The sequence below is a fragment of the Callospermophilus lateralis genome, chromosome 2 (assembly GCF_048772815.1).
Source record: "Callospermophilus lateralis isolate mCalLat2 chromosome 2, mCalLat2.hap1, whole genome shotgun sequence".
Lineage (NCBI taxonomy): Eukaryota > Metazoa > Chordata > Mammalia > Rodentia > Sciuridae > Callospermophilus > Callospermophilus lateralis.
Genome location: NC_135306.1, coordinates 193235967 through 193258925, shown reverse-complemented (window position 1 = coordinate 193258925; position 22959 = coordinate 193235967). Strand labels below are relative to the sequence as shown.

The 22959-nt window shown below is 54.7% G+C and overlaps 1 protein-coding gene across 1 annotated transcript; it reads left to right on the top strand.

Annotated features, from left to right (window-relative positions):
* Positions 1 to 276: 276 nt before the first annotated feature.
* Positions 277 to 22959, top strand: Nlrp5 (NLR family pyrin domain containing 5). The gene is made up of 11 exons (XM_077108602.1): positions 277 to 568; positions 3602 to 3658; positions 6186 to 7761; positions 10273 to 10443; positions 12233 to 12400; positions 14732 to 14902; positions 15794 to 15964; positions 16884 to 17060; positions 18685 to 18855; positions 20682 to 20852; positions 22827 to 22959. Exons 1-11 carry the CDS (start codon positions 277 to 279, stop codon positions 22957 to 22959), a joined length of 3258 nt encoding a protein of 1085 aa, XP_076964717.1.

Below are 22959 nucleotides of genomic sequence, written 5' to 3'. Positions count from 1 at the left end.
ACTCTATTCCTCCTGCCTCAGCCTCTCAAGCCCCTGGGGTGACAGGCATGGGCTGACGTTCCCAGCTGTAATCCTGGCTCTCTGAAGAGTTGTCATCTGTGTGTTGTGTGTCTCCAATATTTCCCAAGAGGGACGGAGACCCTTGCCTGCCCCCCCCCAAAGCCACCTGAGTCAGTGCTGTGGGCTGAGCCTGGACCTCTCCCCCCAGGTCCCACTTGCTCTGCATATCAGGAAAGTCCACCTTCCCCTAAGGCCGTGGCTCAGCCCTCCGCAGCGATGGAAAGGGACCAGTTGTACACCTTGACCAACTACGGGCTGCAGTGGTGCCTCCAGGAGTTAGACAAGGAAGAGTTCCACACCTTCAAGAAACTGCTGAAGGAGAGGTACTCGGAGGTGGCCAAGAACCCCATCCCTGGTGCAGAGGTGGATGCCGCCGGCCCTGAGGGTCTGGCCGCCCTCCTGCTTGAGTACCACGTGGGGCACGTAGCCTGGACTGTCTGCATTAACATCTTCCAAGAGATGAGCCTCTTCGCGCTCACAGAGAAAGCGCGGGATGAGGAGAGGAAAGGTAAGACGGGGGCAGGTTCAGGATGGGGACGGGGCGTCGTCATCCAGGTCCACTCTGCCACGGGAATCTGAATGGTGAGAAGCCACTGTGTCCTCAGCGGCTGGAACTTGGCACAGGGAGAAGCAGTGGACAGCCTCTCCACTCAGGCGGAAGTTGGCCGGGTTTGAGAGGATTCGAGTGGTAAGTGTGTTCGGTTACACTTCTCACTGGTGCAAGCTTGCGTGGGTCTCTGCTATTCCTCCCTTGGATCCCACGTCTGGGAATTGCAGCTCCTGGCGATAGAATGTGTGTGTTTGCAAAGGCTCCACGTGACGATGCACATCAATGTCTGATGTCCGTGTCTGCCCCAGCCCCAGGCAGAAGGATGGGGCTAATGGTGCTGACTGAGGGGTTGGCCTCCCCTAGATGGTGGCACTGGAGTCTCAGCAGGAGACTCGGATCAGACGTGTGATTCTACCTTAGCAGTGGACTTCGATCAGGAGTTATTTGGGGGTCTTTAGGAGAAAGATCATTTTAAAACGTAGTTCTCCTTTATCAGAAGAAAGTCTCCTCAACGGTAGACGGAGAACGTATTGCAAAAAGCTCCAGGACTGGGCAGCCGAAGCAGCCCTGCTGACTGTGGGAATCTTGGGTCTGCTCGTCATCCGTCACTCACCCACACTCGGCTCAGCCTGTCGCCTCTGAGCTGTGGAGAAGCCTGTGTGGGAGACACATTGGGCTCTTTGCAGGAAGCTAGGGTAGCTGATTCTACTGAGTCACCGTAGTAGGTCACAGTCACATGGAAATGTCCGTGGGCCCTGAGGCTGGTCCTCGAGCCCTCCCCATGAAATGGGCTCCCCCAGCAGAAGCTGAAGCAGAGCTGCTTTCAAGTCCTGCAACCTGGCTGCTCTGGGGAGCCCACCAGTGACTTTAGGTAACACTTGTTTAGCATATATTTAAATTGTCCTCTGTCCACCACCAAGGACTTGGCTTTCAGCATCGCAGAGACACATGGGCCTTAATCTTAAAAAATGGATGGTATAGCAAAATTGAGAGGTTTCTACAGCAGACCAGAGGGACGTGAAGTCTAGGATCACTTCTAGAAGAAGAAGAAAGCTTTGGAGGAAGAGGAATAGGGCATGGTACAGAAGGTTCTGAGCAAGAGGCAGCAGTGGTAGGAAGCCTTGGTGAGGAGAGGGCTCGGGGCTGGATGTGGAGAAGGGGCTGGTGGGGTCACAGCCTCTCCAAAATGCTGGCAAGCCTGAGCAGTGTCCCGTGGGTGGGGCTGGGAGAGCGGGCGTTTCAGTGCTGCTGCTGAAGGGCTGAGACCCAAAGGAGCTGTGGGAAGGCCAAGGCTGTTCTAGGGAAGCCAGGAGAGACGTGGAGGCCGCCTGGACTAGGTGGTAGAGAAGGATGCAGAAGCACAACTGGGAAATGATCTGAAGCAGGCAGAATCATATAAGGACTTGAGAGAAGATGGTGTCAGGATGGTACCTGGGTTTCTGGAGGGAGACCCCAGGTGGGTGGAGCTGCGTGGCCTCATCCCAGGAAGCACTGGGGTAAGGCAAGGGTCTGTTGGCCTTGGACCCACCTTGGCCCACATAGCTTGAGGATGTCCCATTTGTGTAACTCAAGGCCTCAGGTGGGTGGTTGACTGGGTCGGAAGTGAGAGGGTTGGAGGATGGCTCCTGAACGTGAGCATTTAGTGACCACAGTGTACCACCACAGCACACCACCTACCAGGGCCACACGGCAGGCAGGTGAACCACAGAGCATCCTTTCCCATTAGTTGCCACCTCACTGTGCTCCAGGCATAGGAGGACTGACCCCATGTGCCCACCACGGGCTCTACATGGGATAAACTGATCTCCTGGGCTCCTCTAGGTCCTTCAGTAACGTAGGCAGGCCTGAGCTTGCCCCTGGCTTGGGTGGTTGCTACAGCTTACACCATTCTCTCTTCTCTGTTCTAGCATGTGCAATGTCTCAGATCTCAAAGTCTGAGCTACTAAAGACTACCCAAGGACCCAGTGGAGAAGAAGCACCAGGTTTGTGGGGGAGGTGGGGGGGGGGAGGTGGAAGGATGGATGCTCTTGTTCCATATGGTAAATGTCAGTCAGTCCCCAGATCATGTTGAGAATCTTTTCACATGCTCATTGTCTATCTCCATATTCAGAGAAATGTACATTCAAAGCCTTCATCCATTTAACTGTCATTGGGCTATAATGTCTCTCTCTGTTTTTTTGGATACGAGGTCCTAAACAGATACATGACCGGCAAGTATTTTCTCATTGTCTGGATTTTCTTTTCACTCTCTTAATAGTGTCCTTCAAAACAAAAGGTTTAAATTTTTATGAAGGCACATTTTCTTGAGCTTTTAGTGTCCAATCTAAAATCTATTCCCTAGCCCAAGATCATGGTTTATGTCAGTATTTTCTTAAGAGTTTTATAGTCATAGCTCTTAAGAGAGCAATTAGTTCAAGTAGGGGATGTAGCTCAGCACTAGAACACTAGCTTGATGTGAGCAAGTCGTATTTTGAGTTGATTGTATGAGGTGTAGGGATCTATCTTCATCCCTTGGCTGGGGAATTTCCAATTCCAGTAACAATTGTTGAAGTCTGATCTTAAAAACTCAACTGTCAAGTACTCTTTCTAATGAGTTGAACAGAGGCAGGGGTTTGCTTTGGGGACGGTCCCATTCCATGGATCTGTGTGTCTTTTTTGAGGCAATACCACATAGACCCAACCACTTTTGATTCTTGGTAAGCTTTGACATCAGGAGGTGTGATTCTCCAATTTGTCCTCAAGATTTCTGAGCCATTCTGTGCCCCTGGGATCTCCATATGAATTTTAGGATCAGCTTGACAATTTTGTAAAAGAATTCATCCTCTGGGATTTTGACATGCATGGCATGAAATTACATAGATCAATACTGGGAGTATTAACTACAAACGAGGCGTCTTCAACCATGAACACAGGGTGGTCTTACCATTGCTTTGAGGCCTCTTTCAATTGTCTTGTGCCTTTCAGTAAACGGGCCTTACACTTCTCTTGCAGAAACTTCGCAAACTATACAGCAAGGCGGTGGGACAGCTGCAGAGACGCGCAGACCAGGTGAGGGAAGCCCCAGTTCCTTTGGCAGCTGGAGGCAGCTGGGTGGAGGAGGGGGCTGTGGAGCCCACCTGGGTAGTTCACTGGGCTTTAATTCATCAGATTTTACACTTCCCCTCTCAAGCCCCAGGCCATGATACTCACTCCCCATGGCCCCTGCCACCAGGCCCTGGGTTATGGCCAGGAACACAGCCACCCACCCACCCACCCCACCCCCATGCCCACACTTTATGTAAATGAAGAGTGTGGACTTGGTGGTGGGCTTCCTTGACCTTGAGCCATCAGGGTTCATCCAGGTTGTCAGGGGTCAGCCTCTGGTTGGCTTTGGTGCCTGACAGCTGGGCCTTCCACATTGTCTCCATCTGTTCCCCGGCTGGTGGGAACCTGGGTTGTGCCCACTTTGGGCTGTGGTAAAAGATGCTGTGAACACCTGTGCTCAGAGGCAGTGATGGTGATTGGTGACCTGGCTCATGACATTCGGGTGGCAGAACCTGATGTCTAGCGGCCTCAGAAAACAGGAATGATAGCCGCCCACACCTGCTGTTGGGAGAGGTCATTGGGCGGTAATGAGGGAGTCATGACTACAGTCCCAGACTCTGAAATCGTGTCAAGCTGGGCTCTTATTCCACGGGTACAACGTAACGCGCCGACTGTGTGTTACTAACCTTCCATTCCACCAATATAAGAAAAAGTACTGGTTGCCGGAATTGTTGACTTCAAATGCACCCTTGACGACTTGCCTAGGACACTCACCCAGGCCAGGTGGTGATCTCCATGTTTGTTCGTCAACGTCGCCCTTGTCCCAGCTTCACAGGGAGGTACTGGTGTCCCCACTGTGTCCCTGAGCACTCTGTCATGGAGGATGGAAGAGGCCAGAAATACATTCATGTCCAGAACAAGGAGATCCATATCTATTTCCAGTTACCATGCAGTATAAGCCTTATTCTGATTATGACTCACAGGAAACTAAGAGAAGGAATGAGTTGGGGGCTGGAGGTAAACGACGATGTGGGTTTTCATGCTTTGAGGTCCCTGGGTTTCCTGAGGCTGATGAATTGGATTCAGGGGCCTGGGCTCTAGGGAGGTCTTAGAAGTTTTGCACTCTTGACAATTAGAGCCATGGAAGAAAAGAGGTGGCTGAGGAGGAAGCAAAGAAGCCTGGGTCCACTGTAGTGTCTTCCTGCCTCTGGAACCCCTAACTCCACTGGCACAGCCAGTCCTGTGAGGAGGACCTGGGTCCAGGCTCCTCCAGCACAGGCTCCAGGCTCCAGGTCTCCTTCCGACAGCTGCAATGTGGATCTGTTAGCGGCTTTCCCTCGTATTCCTGTGAAGTACGAGTTCTGCATAGGTTTTTGTACTTTAATAATCACATAAGGTTGGTGCAGAGAATCTTGCTATGAGGGTTTTTTTTTGGTTTTTTTGTTTGTTTGTTTGTTTGTTTGGCAGCATAATGGTAGGACCAGGAAATTGAAGGTCCCAAGATACCAATATTTGGTATTTATCAAGTACCTGCTGGGTACTTGAACAGACACCTGAAGGCATTGGAGAGGCCCAGGTGAAGGGCAAAGCACTATTCTTGTAGAGTGTACAAAATGCAAGGAAGAATGAGTTTGAGCTTGGAGATCAAAGTCAGCAGGGTTACGACCGCATGGTTCACGGGCACCACCTGGCACGCTCGGCCGGCCTGAGCTAGTGGAGGTTGAGTACTCCTCCTTAAATCTCTCACCAAACCACAGGAGGACTTCGGAGGTGGGGAACTGGAGCCCAGAGTAGGAGATCCACGTCTCGGATCACACGGACACTGCAGTGGAGCTGGGACTCCACTCAGGCACCAACTCCAAGAGACATGCCCCCTTTTCTGTAGACCCTCTAGGGGTCTCCACAGTAGCTGAGGCTGCACTTCTCTTGCACATGTAGATGTTAATGCCATGGTGCAAGACCCTCAGCTCCCCCAGGCTCCTATCTTTCAGAGTCTACAGAAATTACTCAACGGGCCCCAGGCACTGTTAGAAATGCTGAAGACCCCCGTGAGGAGGAAAGCCCACAAGCAGAATGGATGGGTAGAGACAGTAAGCAAACAAACGTAGCACAGCACATCTTGGGGTCTGAGAGATGTCGGGGCGAGCAGAGTTTTGGGAGCTTCTGAGAGAGCCACAGTTTCAGGGGAGAAGGGGCAGAGCCCATCAACAGCATATTGCCAGGAAAGAGCAAAAGACCCAGAGCTTGAGCCGTCTGCACCAGGATCCACTGATTCTGGCCCAGGAACTTTTGTGCATGTTCATTGTGCTCATACGTGTGGAGGTACAGTGTGTTTGGATCCGTGTATGCACTGATGGTGAAAAACTCGGGGTAACTAGTGTAGCCACCACTATAAACTCTCATTTCTTTACGGTAAGTTCATTCAGATTCTTTCTTGAGATAGAAAATAACCCTATTGCCAATTACATTCTCCCTGCTGGTGTTTCACTTGTAAACCACTTTGTTCCAATTTTGTCTTTCTGCCACTCTCTCCTGTCTGCCTCATGCCCAGGTGCCTCGCAGGACTACAAGGACCGTGTGATAACCAGATTCACCGCAGAGTTAGACAGACACCCCCGCTTGCAGAGTACTGCCGGCTGGCCAGAAATACAAACACTGGTTGACGCTTTTCACGCAGACCAGAGGGGCTTCCGGGCACGCACCGTGGTCCTGCATGGCAAGTCAGGCACAGGGAAGTCGGCTTTGGCCAGAAGGCTCATGCTGAGCTGGGCGCAGGGCACATTCCACCAAGACACTTTCTCCTACGCCTTCTTTCTCCAGGCCAGGGAGATCCGATGGATGAAAGAGAGCAGTTTTGCAAAGTTGATCACCAGAGAGTGGCCAGACTCCCAGGCTCCAGTGGCAGAGATTATGTCCCAGCCTGAGAAGCTCTTGTTTGTGGTGGACAACTTTGATGACCTAGACACCAGGCTCGGGGAGGATGATGAGCGGCTCTGTGGAGACTGGGCCAAAGAGCAGCCAGCCTCAGTCCTGATGCGCAGTCTGCTGAGGAAGGTGCTGCTGCCCGAGTCCTCCCTGCTGGTCACTGTCACAGACGTGGGCGTGGAGAAGCTCAAGTCACTGGTCCAGTGCCCCCTTTACCTGATGGTGGGGGGCATGTCGGTGGAGAGGAGGACTCGGCTGCTCCTTGAGCACATCACAGATGACCCTTGCCGGACACAGCTCTTGCGCTCAGTGGTGGACAGTCACCGGCTCCTGGACCAGTGCCAGGTCTCCACAGTGTGCCTGATGCTCAGCATGGCCCTGCGGCTGAGGAGCAGCTCGGCCCCCGTCTGCCGGACCCTCACGGGCCTGTATGCCACCTTCCTCTTCCACCAGCTCAGGCCCCGAGATGTACCACTGCGCTGCCTCAACCAGGGGGAGAGGGTGACCCTGAAGGGCTTATGCCGGATGGCAGCCGAGGGCGTGTGGACCACGCGCTCCGTGTTCTACAAGGACAACCTGCGGGTACACGGGCTGAGGGTGGACACACTGTGCGCCCTGTTCCACATGGACGTCCTCCTCCGAGAGGACCGTGGGGAGAGCACTTATACCTTCCTGCACCCCAGCCTGCAGGAGTTCTGTGCCGCCCTGTACTACCTCCTGGAAGGGCGGGAGAGGGAGCAGGACCACTGCCTCCTGTTAATCAAGAACATGCCGGAGCTGAAGGAGCTTCAGCAGATGGCCTTGAGCTCTCACCTGCTCGGCATGAAGCGGTTCTTATTCGGGCTCATGAACAAGGACATACTAAAGGCGCTAGAGGACCTGCTGGGCTGCCAGGTGTCCCTGGGGGTGAAGCAGAGACTCCTGCGCTGGGTGTCTCTGCTGGCCCCACGGGCCACTACGGCCACCCCCCGGGATGTGCTGGACTCCTTCCACTGCCTCTTCGAGACTCAAGATGAAGAGTTTGTCCTTTCTGCATTGAGCAGCTTTCAGGAAATGCGGCTTCCCATCAACCAGAGGGAGGACCTCGTGGCCTCCTCCTTCTGCCTCCAGCGCTGCCAGCAATTGCGGAAGATTCGGGTGGACGTCAGAGACATCTTCGTGAGGAGCGAGCTTGCTGAAATGTGCCCTGTGGCTCCCCCAAGGTGAGTGCCTCCCGCAGTTCAGTTCTGGAGTTTGACAAGGTTCCAGATCCTTGTAGGACAAATCATCGAGATCCCCAAATCTGGCTCACTGTGGATAAGCTCTTGAAAAACACTAGGCCCACTGAAGACTGTTGAAGGAGAGGATCTGGGCCTGGAACCCCGGGGGCATGTGGAATTTTTTCAAAGTTCTCTATCAATTTGATCCTTTTGACTCACACACTGCCCTCTAGTGTAGGGTCCAGAGCTGTGCTAATAGAATTTTCTGCAGTGGTGGAAGTGTTCCACAATACTTTATCCAATATGGCGCCCACTAGCCACATGTGCCTATTGCGCTCTTAAAATGCCTTAACTTCTCGAGGAGGTAAGTGAACCCTTAATCTTATTCCATTACAACTTGCTTATATTTACATGGTCACACGTGGATGGAGAGTTTACTGTGTGTACTCAATGGTGCTGCGCCTGTCTATCCAATTGCCCATCCTCCCAGGACTCACATAGAAACCCAGTCAAGAAGATGGCTCTTGTTAAACCATGACACAAAGAAAAGACCACCGACTCCAATTTTAAATCAAATCAAAGCAAGCTTGTAATTCTGACTAGCTGGGACTCTCTCTCTCCCAAAATCCGTGGGATAGAAGACGGTACTCCAGCTCTCTAGGAACGCAGTTTTATAGGACAAAAAGTTGAAAAGGGGGTGTGTCTTGAGAACTTACAGATAACAGAATTTTGACAAGCAAATACAAAGGCAGGTAGTAGGTTAATGGTGTAAATGGTTCTGCACTTACGGAGTAAATTTAGATCCCAACATCAGAATTTATGAGGCACTATTAGGGTTGCAGAGAGGATTGTTATCTGGTCAGGTAAAGCCAAAATTTATGAGGCACCACTCAGGTTTCAGAGTGGGTTGTTATCTGGTCAGGGAAAGCCAGGCATGAGTGAGTTCAAGGCATGGGCAGGCATTCCAAGCAAGTTTAAAACATCAAAATATGGCCAGGTCAAATAGAAATCCCAATTTTACAGAAAATAGAAATGAACCTTTTATAACTTTTGACAAGATGGCTTCTGGTCTTACAAGGGAATTAAGCTGTAGTAGGAAATAGTAGGTCATATTACTTCCCAGAGTGTGACCTCAGGAAAGTTCTCCAACTGCCTGAGCCTGTTTTCTCATCTGCAAAACAGACATAATGGCATTTACCAATGGAGCTATCATGAGATTATAGCTGAAGCACCTGGGAACTATGGCATTTGGTTAGCACACAGATACTGGGTGGTAATACCATCAGAGCTAATCCAGGGCAGGCTTAATTCAGCAAAGAACACTGGGCAACCTTGGTTTTGAATTTTACCTCTTCCCTTAACAAGCTTTGTGTCATTGACAACATGGGGAAGTAGCTCCAACCTCTTGGACTTAGAACTCCAGCAAATTCCCACACAGGGGGCTATCACGGTGCTTGAAAAACACCCAGGCCCTGGCAAGGCAGCGGCTTATGGTGGGGAATGATTAGATCTGAAGCGTGCTCTGCTGGAGGAGCTTGCACTGTGGTCACCATGCTGTGCAAGTGATCACTGAAACCGGTTCCTCCTGACCAAACCGTTGTCCCTTGGCCAGTGTCTGCCCTGCCCCACGAGGCTTCAACAGCCACTACCCAGCTCATGATCGTTGGCTTGTTCAGATTCCTCGTGAGATCATGGCTCGTCCCTCTGTGCCTGGGTCACTCATTTCCCATGCTGTCTTTCAGGTTTGTCATTTGCTTTTTTTATTTATTCCTTGAGCACTCCAGTGAGATCAGTCAGCCTCCTGGAAACGTCAGCCCAGTGGTGAGGTGGCCGCCATGAACAGGTGACCGCTGTTTCACATGTAAATCAGTATCGCTAATGCTGGTTCTGCTGCGGGCCTCGGGGACCAAGTCTCGGACCCAGAGCTGTGACTCCATAACCTTCCTTCAGAGGCCCTGGTGGCCCCGCTCTAGCTGACCCATCCTGGGTCCCTCACCTAAGTAGTCACACAGCAGTTGTCCTTCTGTGACCTGCTTGTTCCGCTCAGCTTAACATCCCCTGGATTCATCTGTTGTTGAAAATGGAAATTTTCTTCAAGGCAAAATAAAAATTCCATTGTGTGTAGAGACCACTTCTGTATCCATTTATCCACTGAGGGACATCGGGTTGCTCCCAGGTCCAGGCTCTTCAGATTTCAGATCTTTGGGGGAGCTGCACAGAAGTGAGATTGCTGGGTCCTGCCGTGGTTGTTTTTATTTCTTGTGGGATGGCCACAGTTTTCACAGTGGACACAGCATCTATTGGGGGACCTAGAACTCTAATGTGGCTTGAGAGCAGGTAGCGCCTACACACCCTCATGCCCCGCCCCAGGCATAGACTTTCAGGAAGCATCTGGGTAAGGGCCAGTCTGCAGTGCACGAAGGGGCCCATCTTGCTGAACCTGGTCATCTCGCTCCTCATTGTCCCAGGGCTGCTGGCATCCAGGTGCATCTCTCACATCTGTGTCTCCAACAGGCTGCAGCAGAAGGCCCTCGTGGACGAGTGGTGGGAAAGCTTCTGCTCGGTCCTAGGCACCCACCCGAATCTGCAGCAGCTCCACCTGGGAAACAGCATCCTGAATAAATGGGCCATGAAGACACTCTGCCTCAAGCTAAGATGGCCGACCTGTAAAATACAGAATCTGATGTAAGGCTGCCCAGCCCCAGTACTAGAGAGGCTCTTCCCAGGACTGTCCTGGGAAGTTCTCCCCGTCCTGAGAGGAGACCCGGCCGTAACCCCACAGATGTGCTGAGGGGATACGTGCTGTGGAAGGTGGTGGGGTGTGGCTAGAAACCGTGCTGGGTGACTAGATTGTTGAAGCAGGTTCCCTTACTCTGGGTTTTGAAGGATGAGTAGGAGTTGGTTAGGAGGGGAGAACGTGAGGAGAGCTCATTCCGGTGATGGTAGAGCTGGAGGCAACAGTGAGTACAAAACACGTGGTCCATAGACCCTGTGAAGCCTGTCCTCGGTGATGGGGACTGAGCATAGCACCAACCAGGAGGGCCCAATGAGCTCTAGGTGTAGCATGGAGCTGGGACACTGTTTAAGGCTCCTGGAGCAGGACCAAGCGCCAGGTCTACTTCAGAAGCTCTGCTGCCTTGTGTCCAAGACCAAGTGACATTTCTTCTACTTTGTTTCCAAGACCAAGTGACATTCATGCAACACCAGGATGAGGGTGTTCAAGTTTTCGGTTGCTAACCTCCCCCTCTACCCTGCCCCTCCCTCTGTGAGCAGTTTTCCTCAGCCAGCTGGACTGAGGAGTTGGGCTCCAGAATAAGGAGGAATCCCTCCTCCTCACACCCCATGGCAACCTGGACTTCCCCAGGGCTGGCTGTCCCTCTAAGTGCTACTCCCTGGGAACCTCCTCCACCCTACCCCACCCCTGCCCAGCAGCATCTCTGTGGGCATCACTGTACCCAGCAGTGGTGGAGATTCGGGCAGCGGCTCACTGGTCCCCGAGCTCACAGCTGTCGTCCTTAGCATTCCCTGAATGCTCCTGCAGTGACATCCTTTTTTATTTTTATTTATTTATTCTAATTAGGTCTATATGGCAGCAAAATGCATTTTGATTCATTGTACACAAATGGAGCATAACTTTTCATTTCTCTGGTTATACACGATGTAGCATTGCACCACGTGTGCAGTTATACATGTACCCCGGGTAATGATGTCTGTCTCATTCCACCATCTTTCCTGCCCCCATGCCCCTACCCTCTCCTCCCCCCACTTTGCCCAATCACAGTCCCTCCATTCTTCCCACGCACCCCCCCCCGCCCGCTCCTATTATGGAATCCACATCCACATCCACTTACCAGAGAGAACATTCGGCCTTTGGTTTTTGGGGACTGGCTTACTTCACTTAGCATTATATTCTCCAACTCCATCCATTTACCTGCAAATGCCCTGATTTTATTCTTTTAAAGCTGAGTAATATTTTATTATGTATATATACCACAGTTTCTTTTTCCATTCATCTACTGAAGGGCATGTAAGTTGGTTCCACAGTTTAACTATTGTGAATTGGGCTGCTATAAACATTGATGTGGCTGCGTCCTTGTAATATGCTGATTTTAAGTCCTTTGGGTATTGACCAAGGAGAGGGATAGCTGGGTCAAATGGTGGTTCCATTCCCAATTTTCTAAGGAACCCCATACTGCTTTCCAAAGCCGTCTCATCCCTGAGGTGTGCACCCACGCTGGCTTTCCCTGGACTGGGCTGCATGTCTCCAGCTCCACCCCGTTCTCAGCAGGCCGAGTCTGCCCCCAGCCAGCACTGTTGTGTCCTCTCTTCCTGTGCCCAGTGCTCGCTCTCCATGTTCGTGTGTGTATCGTTTTAAAATTAAAACTCAAAAAGCGACTTGAGAGCTGGCACAGGAGAGGGCGAGGAGGCAAAGCCACGTCGGTGTCTGGCACCTCACGTCCCCTCTGCTCTGCAGATTTAAAGATGCGGAGGTCACGCCCGGCCTGCAGTACCTCTGGATGACACTCATCATCAACCGGAACATTAGACGGCTGGACCTGGGCAGCACGGCCCTGCGGGAGGAGGACGTGAAGGTGGCCTGTGAGGCCCTGCGGCACCCCAGCTGCCTGCTGGAGGCTCTGAGGTGAGCCTCGGGTCTGATTTTTATTCTGAAGTAATTACAGAAAGTTTCAAAACCAGAGTTGGGAAGATGGGGGCACTGGGATGGGTGGTGCTGAGGGTGTCTCCACCCAGGCAGGTGCTTGGTGCCATTGAATGGCAGTTAAAAACGGCTAAGGCAACAAACTGTTTCAGACATCATGAAGACGGGCTTTGTTACCACACAGCAGTAACAACCTCCAGAGTTTTCACAAAGGTTAAAAACAGCTGTCACTGGAGGTCGCTGCATCCCCAGGCAGTCCCCCCAGTGGTCACGTCCTACATGACCTCACCACAGCATCAACAGCAGGAGGCCCTGGCACATGAGTGCCCCTCCTGTAACCTTTTCAGCACAAACCCATGCCCGTCCCTGTACCCAGGATACCTCTGGCACCGCCCCTCCCTGGTCTCATTCCCTCCGCAGCCTCCCCACTGAGCCCTGTGGCCCCTGGTGTTCTCCGTCTAATTCAGCCTCTTGAGGATGCCATAAGGTGGAATCATGGTGTCATTGCCTGAGACAGGCTCCTCCACCAGCCTGTGAGGTCCTTCCCTGCATGGGCCATTAGGTGGGCTCCTCTGTGGCCGAGTGCCAATAGGTGACCAGGCCGTGCCACAGTCGGCTTAAGGCTCACCTGACCAGAGGTGTCTTGGTGTGTCCAGCTTCTGGCAATGCCGACCAGATTAGTCAGGAAAGCCTAGTCTAGCAATGCTGCACCCATGGCCTCCCCGACGGGCAACCTGGATCCTGCTTCAGGCTCCATCACTGATGCCCGGCAGCCAGGGAAGACCAGGGGCTGTGCCACTGCCACATGGGCTTGGGCCTGTGACTTGGGCCCTTTACCTTCATGGTGCAGCCACACATAGCCAGAGAGGTCCTGAGGGCGAGAGGGGCTGCCCAGTGTGTGGCTCTCACATAAGAGACAGCTGCCAACTGTCCTTCCCGGCCCCTCCTTTCCCCTCCTCCACCAGTCAGGGCTGGGGTTCAAAGGGAAAATAGGGGACATTGCCAGACAGGAGGGGGACAGGACAGGCCATTCATAGCCTGGAGTGGGGACAACAGCAATCCAAAGGCATACTGGGTTGGCTCCTGGTGGCTCGGGACAGCAGGGTACCTCGATTTCCCTCACCACTGTATCCCCAAGGCCTATGGACATGTGGCCTGTGTCATGTCCCAAGTGTTGTTGAAAGGATGCAGGGTGGACTGGCTGGCTCCCTGGTCAGGACCTGACATGGATAGCAGGTGGGCCACATTGTGAAGCTCGGAATCCTGTAAGTCGGATTCTTTTGCTTAGCTGACATCCTATTTCTAGAACTGGAACAGGTTCGGGCCCACAGGCTCATCGACCTAGAAGTATTGGAAGTGTTAAAAGAAACTGTCCGCGAGAACAGGCAGACCTTTATCCCATGACTGTTCCCAGGGAACACAGCCTGGCAGCTTCCTGTGGCATTTGCCCCATATTGGGTAGTAAGTCTCCAGCAGATGAGGGCCCATGGGAGGGCTGCGTGGTCCTAGGCAAGGATTATGCCATTTTTGCATCTGGGGTATTTGGTACCCAGAGCCATGCTGACACCAACCCTCTATGGGCACTGAGGGGCTGCTGGAGGGGGTCAGAGGGTTCCCTCGCCACCTTAGCTGGCTCTCAGTCTTGTGAAAGGACCTGCTGCAAGGCAGGCTGGGCAATGTGGTCCCACTCCACACGTGACAAGCAGGTGGGCATGGCTGGCATCTACTGTGGCTGGATACAACCCGCGCATCTGTCAGACATCTCACGTGCTTGGCGTGGGGGCATCATCCCCGTTTTCCAGAGGATAAACTAGGCGGTTCCAAGGACGGTGAGCTGCCTGCCGGGCAGGTGTTTGAGTGGCAGGTGGACTTGGAGTGGGATGGCTGGGCAACAGGCTAAATGTACATTCTGCCCTCGGACACAGCCAGAGGTCTCAGGCCTTTGGCAGATGCCAAGTGCTGTCTGCGTGCCAGGCAGTCCTGTGGCTGCTGGAGTGCAGTGGGGAACCAGGCAAGCCAGCCTCTACCTCACAGAGGTGACGTTCTAGGCAGGGAGGTAGACATACAGGGACACCCCCAGGTGTTCACTGCTATGGGAAACTCGGCGGGAAAGGTGGGCAGTATAAGGTAGTCCGTCCAGCTCACTCCAAAGACGTGAAACCCAGGACACTTGAGTAAGGAGCCAAACCCATGAGGACCTGGGGCCAGGCCTGTGCTCAGATGCTGCGGCAGGAGCAGCATCCAAGGACCAGGAAGGTGAGCAGAGGAACAGGCCTGCAAGGGGAGATGCCTTCATGCCGCCCGTCTCTGCAGGCTGGACTCCTGTGGGTTGACCCAAGCCTGCTACCCGGTGATCTCCCAGATGCTCGCTACAGCCACCAGCCTAAAATCCCTCAGCCTGGCAAGGAACGAGGTGACGGACAAGGGCCTGGAGCCGCTCTGTGAAGCCCTGAGGACCTCATTGTGCACCCTGACAGAGCTGGTGTAAGTGGCTCCCCTCACCAGGGCTGAGGCCCTCTGCACCATGGGGTTGTCCCCCTACAGCCTAAAGTGGGGACACATGGGAGGATGGCGTCTTGGAGTGCCCCAGTGTCAGGAGGACCCAGTAAGTAATGTCTGCCTCCACTTCTGAGCCATGTGAGGGCAGCAGTAGGAATCCACTCCAGAAAGCGACCACGTGTCCACTTGAGGCCTTTCAGAAGGAGGCGCTGCCTCCACAGATGGGGAGATTGGTCTCCAGTGACTGAAGGGCAGAACAGAGCACCCAGGTTCCAGCACAGACTGGGTCAGACGGGTCCCACAGAGCATCAGCCACAATCCCAGTGAGATTCCTCTGCCTGCTGCCCAAGGGCAGGGGAGGGACAGGTCCAGGCATGGTCTAGCAGGCCTGGGGGGCATCCATCCCTGCCCTGTTGGTGGGCAAAGTAGAGCTGCATGCCCACCAACTTTACCAGGCAGGTAAGCAGGGATTCAACCCCTGACCGGTCTCCAGGCTGTGGCCTGGCTGTCACTGGAGCACATCACCTTAGGTCCAGAGTCATAGCCAAGGTTGAGAACAGTAGCACAAATTACCCTCTTGAAGTCAGAGAAGGATGGTCCACTGAGAGCCTGTGTGCCAGGCACCTGGCATGCTGACCCCGTTAGTGCAGCCACAGCCCTGGGAGAGCAGCTGTCGGGCTCTGGATTGCTCTGGTTGTCAGATGCAGAGCTTCCTTCAAACAGCTCCAACCAGGAGGCCCTGGGAGCCTAATGCCACACAAACGGGACTCCCCACAGGCTCACAGTGCTGGAAGGGAGGGGGACAGGAAAACCTCATGGGGGCAAGGGAGGGCCTCTGGGGGAAAAACTCATTTCTTCCCGGGCTCACTTCTAAAGGCTGGACACCTGTGGCCTCACAGCCGCTGGCTCCCAAGACCTGGCCTCCATCCTCGTCCACAACCACAGCTTGACGCACCTGTGCCTGTCCAACAACCAGCTGGGGAGTGAAGGGCTGAACCTGCTGTGCCGCTCCCTCCGGCTTCCCAACTGTGCGCTCCAGAGGCTGATGTGAGTCTGTCTGCCCCGCTGCCCGAGGGTGGCCACACAGCCTTCTAACGTAGCCCCTGTGGTTCCCGAAGCACAGAACTGGGGCAGAACGTAGAGGGTGCTGCCACAAAGGGGCCCGAGACAAGTGTCCCCGGGATCTGCAGGATGGGGCCTGGGACCCCCATAGATGCCTCAGAAACTTGGCGAGACACTGTGTCAAAGTATAAAAAACCAACAACGGCTGGGGATGTGGCTCAGTGGTCTGCACCCCTGGGTTCAGCCCCTAATACACAGGCCAAGGAAGAACATGACCTTAAGCACAAGGTACCTTCCAGGCCCGAGGGCTCCCAGGTGGATGGGGGTTGCTGAACCCTGGAGGTGGAATGGCGCCCCCCGCCAACAGCTGCCACACCTCATCCCTGGGGCCTGTGAATGTGCTGCCTTACATGGCAAAAGGGACTCCATGGCTGAGTCTGAGGGTCTTGAGATGGGAGACCCCTGGTAGATTATGGGGATGGCCAGCAGTAATCACAGGGGCCCTTAAAAGAGGGGAGCAGAGAAGCAGGAGGTGGGCATCCAAGTGATGCTATCAACCAGCCATTGGAGGATGGCCCTGAAGTCTGGGAAGGGCAGGAGCAGCTCCTCCTGGAGCCTGTGGGGAACACGGCCCTATTCCCTGCTAGGCCCTGGCCCAGGAAGCCCATGCCGCATGGACTTCCATCATAAGGTGGTAGGTTCGAGTCCTGGGCAACTACGTGGTGGCCACTTGTGAATGGCAGCCATGGGAAGATAATCCTCAGGGTCTAAGGAGAGGTAAAGAGGAGGATCTGGCACCCCATGTGCCAAGTGCCACTACCCTGAGCCCCACAGCCCTCCTGATCAGACGTGGCCCTTCCTGAGGGGAGGGGGCCCAACCCTTCCTTGCCCTTGTGTCCCACAGACTAAACCAGTGCGACCTGGACGTGGTGGGCTGCGGCTTCCTTGCATTGGCCTTCACAAGCAACCCACATCTGGGGCTGACGCACCTGAGCCTCAACAGGAACCCTTTGAAGGACAAAGGGTTGAAGCTTCTGTGCGAGGTCCTGCAGGAACCCTGCTGCCGCCTCCAGGACCTGGAGTGAGCACCATGGGGGTCGGGGGCAGCCTGCACTCTGCAGGCCTGGGGTGCCGGGGTCCACAGGAGCTCGGGTTTCCTGTGGCAAGGTGAAGTGTGGGGTCACAGAGAGTATGCAAGGGCAGATGCCCTGCGCTGGAGGTCCTGGGGGTGGGTACTTAATGCACTCCTCTATCCAATCTCAGAGGGTGCCACCAAGCCAGCAGGAACTAGAGTGTCACAGATGGAAACCTCTGCTTTGTCCCATACTCCGCCCTTGATAGGGTATGCTAAAGCATGACCCAGCACCCCACTCATTGGTGGATGTGACCTTTAAAATCCCCTAAAGGTGGGCACTTCCCTTAGGTCCAGTGTCTCGGTCATAAACATCTTTTTTTTAAAGAGAGAATTTCAATATTTATTTTTTAGTTTTTAGCAGACACAACATCTTTGTTTGTATGTGGTGCTGAGGATCGAACCCGGGCTGCACGCATGCCAGGCGAGCGTCCTACCGCTTTAGCCACATCCCCAGCCCCAACAGTCATGAACGTTTAATAGCATTGTCGATCAGTTACAAAGGAGGAATTGGTAGACAAGAAAGTAGGGCCATTTGGAAATCTCTGCCCTCCCACTAGTAAGTGGAGTTGGATAGAGATTGTGCTAACAAACCTCTGGGTGCCGCCCAATGTGAATTCCTCATTGGTTTTAATTTCAAGCCCTACTTCTGGGTGGTATAGAACTTTACTCTTGATTGAATGGAGACTCGCTTCCTCTGGGATTGCACTAAACTGCTGGGCGCTTAGGGGATCCTCAGTTTGTCATCGTTTGCCCGCTGTCCCTAAGACAATCTTGCCCCCGGCCCTCAGATGTGAGCTCTCATAGCTGAGTCCCTCCCTGTCTTGAGCCACATGCCTCACGAGGACTCTCTGACCCCAGGGTCACTCTACCTATGGTTTCCAAGCTGAAGATGCAAGTAGAATGTCCCTTGTCCAAAATGCTTGAGCCAGGAGTGTTCTGGACTTTGGATCTACCTCACAGTTTGGAATGTTTGTAGAAGGAGACGTCAGGGAAGGACCCAAGTCTACACACAAATCACTTCCCTCACGTGCACCATCCCCGGGGGGCCTGAGGGTGATTTTGTATAGTCTTCAGGCCCCCGAGTTGACTGACCTGGCACACGAGGACAGGTGTCGATGGGTGTTGCCATTTGTGGCTTCTCATCAGTACTGGGTTTGACTTCTGGAGCATTTTGGGTTTGGGATGCTGAGCCTGGGTGGGCATGGACCCCCTCGGTCACTGTCACTCATATGAGCTCTGCAGCCATTCCTCAGCTGCTCCACCCCCACTGCCCATGTGGCCTTGGGAGCCAGGCCCACCAGCCTGTGGCAGCCCCTGCTGACCCCTCCCCTCTGGGCTCTGCCAGTTTCTCCTTTTTCTGTTCTGCTGCCCACACCCCACCCCCAAGGACCTGGGCCCCTCCAGGAGAGGCTCCAGCTCTGACCTGCTCACTTTTCCCCAAGATGGCCCTCTGGTGCCAGCAGCCCGCCCCGTTCCAAACCACAGGGAGTGAACGAAGCCCACAGGGGTCTCCCGACATTGCCCCACTGTGGCACTGTCCCTGAAAGTCGGCCGCCTCTGGTCTCTGCAGGTTGGTGAGTTGCCAGCTCACCGCGGACTGCTGCAAGAACCTGTCCTGCGTCATCACCAGGAACAAGCACCTCCAGAGCCTGGACCTTGCCGCCAATGCCCTGGGGGACAGTGGAGTGACAGCGCTGTGCGAGGGACTGCGGCAGCCTGACAGCTCGCTGAGGAGACTCGGGTAAGCTCCTGGGATGGCCTTGGAGGCAGAGCTGGGAGGAAGCCGGAAGGCCCCTGTGTGGAGGAGGGAGGCCCACTGAGGCCAGCAGCCCTGCCAGGTTGGACGGGCACAGCTGACCCAGGCCTGGGCTTCAATTCCATCCCCCTGCTGTGGATGAGATGAGGGGCAGCAGGGCGTGGGCACAGCGTCTGCAGGAGAAAGCCCTGGGCACCCCCCAAGCAGCCCAAGGTGCTGGGAAATGGGGTGGGGGGCTTGTGTGGCCATTTAGGGGAAGGACGGCACTTGAGCAGTCACCCCAGTGGCTCCCAACTCCAGTGGGCGTCAGTCACTGGGGCTCTTTAGGACACTCCTGGATCATGCTTGGAACACGGCTCAGCCGTGTTGGTACCTGCCACAGCGCGTGCGAACCCCGGAAACACACTATGTGAAAGGAACCAGATCCCCAAGGTCACGCGTGTTGATCCCATTGATGGGGAGAAAAGCAGGATAGTCAACCCCATAGACGAGGTCGATGGGGTGCCAGGGGCTGGGAGGGGGAGGCACAGCGCCTGCCCCCGTGGTGAGGAGGGAGCTAGGGAGCTGGGTGGAGGTGTGGCCACCCAGCTCTGCCAGGGGGTCCACTGGGGGCTCCGATGCACTCACCGGACACCACCCAGGTGCCGGCATCATGTTCTGTATGGCCCCCTCCAGGGCCACCCGCCCCACGTGGCCTTCTTTAGAGCCATCTGGGTCTCCGTGTCCTGTCATGTGGGTGCTGTGGCCTCCACCTGAAATGCTCGCCACACCCCAGCCTGCCTTCAGGACCTGGGAACCACAGGCTCTGAAGTGACGGGCACAGGCGGGCTGGGGACAGGGGCACTTGAGGATCGTGGACATCACTTCCTACCTTCCCAGCATCCGTTTTCCAGCTAATCTTTTTTCCCTTCCCAGTGACATTTATTTCAAACCAACTCCGTGCCCGTAAACCTCTGGGCCTACCTGTTCTTCCTGGGGCTTAAATGACACCACCCCTCCAGACGCCGCGCAACCCGCGTGAGGAAAGCATGGGATGAGCTTCCAGGGAGCCCTCGGGGTCTGCAGCCACTGCCTTCCCTAATGCAGAGTCAACATCGCCAGCAGCAGAGACCCCAGGTCCTGACTGCACAGCGCCTAGTGCTGCTGTCCCCTGACCCCCGTGCCCTGTCCTTGGCCTCCCTAATGGGCGTTTTCTGTCTTTAACTGCTCCAGAACCAAAACCAAGACATGACCCTGTGCCCAGCCCCACACTCTATCATGTGAGTTTAGAACCTCAAAATCCACAATGGACATAAAGCCCTCCACCACCACCTGCACTCCTGGGGCGCCACTGCCCTGTCTGTCCCTGTTGCAGCAAGCCGGGAGGGGCTCCGTGTTCTGCCTCTGGACACCTAGGCAGCTCCACGTCCTCACTGGGCCTTACCCTAGGGCTTTCCGCTATCATGTGGTAAACCCCCAAAGCCTGGCCCTCGCCACTGCCTGTGGCTGAGCTGTGGCCATGTGGGGTCCTGCAGACACTGCCGCCACCTCTGCAGTCCCTGCTGCCCCCGTGCTGCTCTCCTTCAGCTCTCGGCCTTCATCCTTCTTCCCCCAACTTGATCTGGGTCACCCAGCAGCCCTCAAAGGGAGCTCGGGGGCAGTAGCCTCACTTGGGAATGTGTCTGAATGGGAACCTTTGAGTCTTTCCTGGAACTGCCCAGCCAGAGATGGGGTGCAACCCCCCACTTTTTCTTTGACATTGAGATGAAATCCACGGGTTGGTGCAGGACACGGCATTGATCCTGGGTTTTCTTGGGCACCTGCTGCTGCAGGCTGGAGGCGTGCAGACTGACCACTGATTGCTGCGAAGTGCTGTCCTCCGCCCTTTCCTGCAACCACTACCTGACCAGCCTGAACCTGCTGTGCAACAACTTCGACCCCTCAGGGATGACCCTGCTGTGCTCCGCCTTCTCCCGGCCCACGTGCAACCTAAGAATAATTGGGTGAGTCCCTGGCAAATGTTCTGGGGCACAGGCCTACTTCTCAGGCAGGCAGGCTAGCTGGTGAGAAGCAGCTAGCTCTGTCCCAGCTGTGGGTACCGGCTGTGCCGCAGGCTCCATGCTGGATGCCGGGAGCACATGGAGTTGGAGATGGAGGTTCAGCATCTCAGGAACTTGCTTTCAGGTGGGCTGGGGAGGGGGAGAAGGGAATCTACTGGTATTCAAGCCCAGAAATCAACAGAATGGCTCTACTCAGCAGCTAAAAGCAAGACCTGAGGCACTGGCACCCCTGCTGCAGCAGCAGCACCCAGTGGTAGCCAAGAGGCAGGTGATGGGTGAGCAGTGCCATCCACGTCGGCAGTGGAACATGGTGCCTTGAAGGGCAGTTCTGACCTGGCTCCGCAGAGGAGCCTTGAGGGCACTACACTAAGTGGGCCAGGACACTGTTGTGCTCTCCCATGTAGTACATAGCCTGGTCTCAGGGTGCGAGGGGAAGTGGCTGGGGACTGAGCAGCTGGGGACAACACACAAGTTCTACAGGAGTGTCCAACAGCACAAGTGTACTTACTGTCCTGGACTGTACTTAGAAGAGAGTAAGCAGTCATTTTTAAGTATATTAAAGGTTAAATTAAAATATAAGGTTCGGGGTCACTGCAGATGGTCAATGCCAAGGAGGGAGTGAGATATAAGAGCCGTAGACTTGAGGAGGCACTCGCAGGTCACAGTGCTCCCCAGCAGCAGGCACTTGATCTGAGCCCTCAGGGCACACGGTGAGGTGGGAGCACTCCTGGCTGAGAGTCGAGGGAAGGTAATGAGAAGAGGGAGCAGTGGTAAAGGCTGGGGTTGACAGGATGGTGGACGATAAGCCCATGGTCAGGGAGAGCCTCAGTCCAGATGTTCAAAATCTGATCTTTAGGATCCAGGAAGGCCTCCAGCAGCTCTGTATCTAAGGTGTGGTGGCATGTGAGACAGGAGCTTGGGCAAGATCCAGAACAGGACAAACGGAGGTGGCCCAGCCCCAGAGGGCGGCACTAGTGAGAGCCAGGCTGAAGAGTCTGCCCAGCACTGCTGTGCTGCATGGATGGAGCCACTTGAGGGAGTTCCCAGGGGCCAAGGGTGATCTCTTTCCCATGAAGGCCACAGCACAGAGACATGGTTTCCCTGCCAAACACGGAAACTATCGTAGAAGCTAAAGCCTTCATCCTGATGGTGAGCGGGGCTATGATTTGATGCTGGAGAAAGGAGCCTGCAGCATCAAGGAATCAAGGACCACCCCCCCAACACAGGGGGGCAGTGGTGTCCTGGCAGCAGAGGGTTTACCAAGGCTTGGCATGTGTGTGACCAGCTGTGGCCCAGGCATGACGCAGGTTGGCCAGTGGGCTTGGGCATCTTGAGAGCTGACAAGCTTCTCCGGGGCCGGCTGCTTGACCCAATGCTGGAACCGCAGGCACAGGGCTGGGAGAGCAGGCCCAAGGACACCCTCGTGAACAAGGACCTCCCTGGGCCCACCTCCCAAGGGTCCTTCCACCTCCCACTACTCTGGGGACATTCTAGGTCCAGCAGTCTTTGGGGATCGTGTGACTGTGGACGTGGTGGAGAAGCGGACGTGGTTTCTGCTGATTGACCTTTTCTGAGCCCATTTTCCCTTCTACAAAATCTACTGAAATACCTGTTTCTCTCCTCAGATGAGTGGAGTGAAGTTGGGGACCACCCTGTCCATCACTGTTCCTCTAGACCTCATGATAAGGCCTAGCACAGAGATCCTTGGGAAGGGCTGGTGACAGTGAACAGGACGGGAGCCCAGGGTGGCCTCTGACATATCCAGGGGTTCCTTTGCCTGAAGGGACTGACCCTGTGGGGAGCATACTGTCCCCCTCAGGCGTGGCGGGGAAGGCTGGATCCTTCTCCAGGATCCCAGGAGGCTGGAGGAAGGTGGAGTCGAGGTCTCGGCATAACGGGTGCCCTCTCTGCCCACAGCCTGTGGAAAGAGCAGTATCCCGTGCAGATAAGATGGCTGCTGGAGGAGGTACAGCGGCTCAGGCCCCACGTGGTGATCGACAGCAGCTGGTACTCCTTTGACGAGGACAACCGGTACTGGTGGAAAAGCTAA

Coding starts and splice junctions, on each gene's coding strand:
- Nlrp5 (XM_077108602.1), top strand. CDS start 277: ATGGAAAGGGACCAGTTGTACACCTTGACCAACTACGGGCTGCAGTGG. Junction 7,762..10,272: donor TGCCCTGTGGCTCCCCCAAG/GTGAGTGCCTCC, acceptor TGTCTCCAACAG/GCTGCAGCAGAAGGCCCTCG. Junction 12,401..14,731: donor TGCCTGCTGGAGGCTCTGAG/GTGAGCCTCGGG, acceptor CCGTCTCTGCAG/GCTGGACTCCTGTGGGTTGA.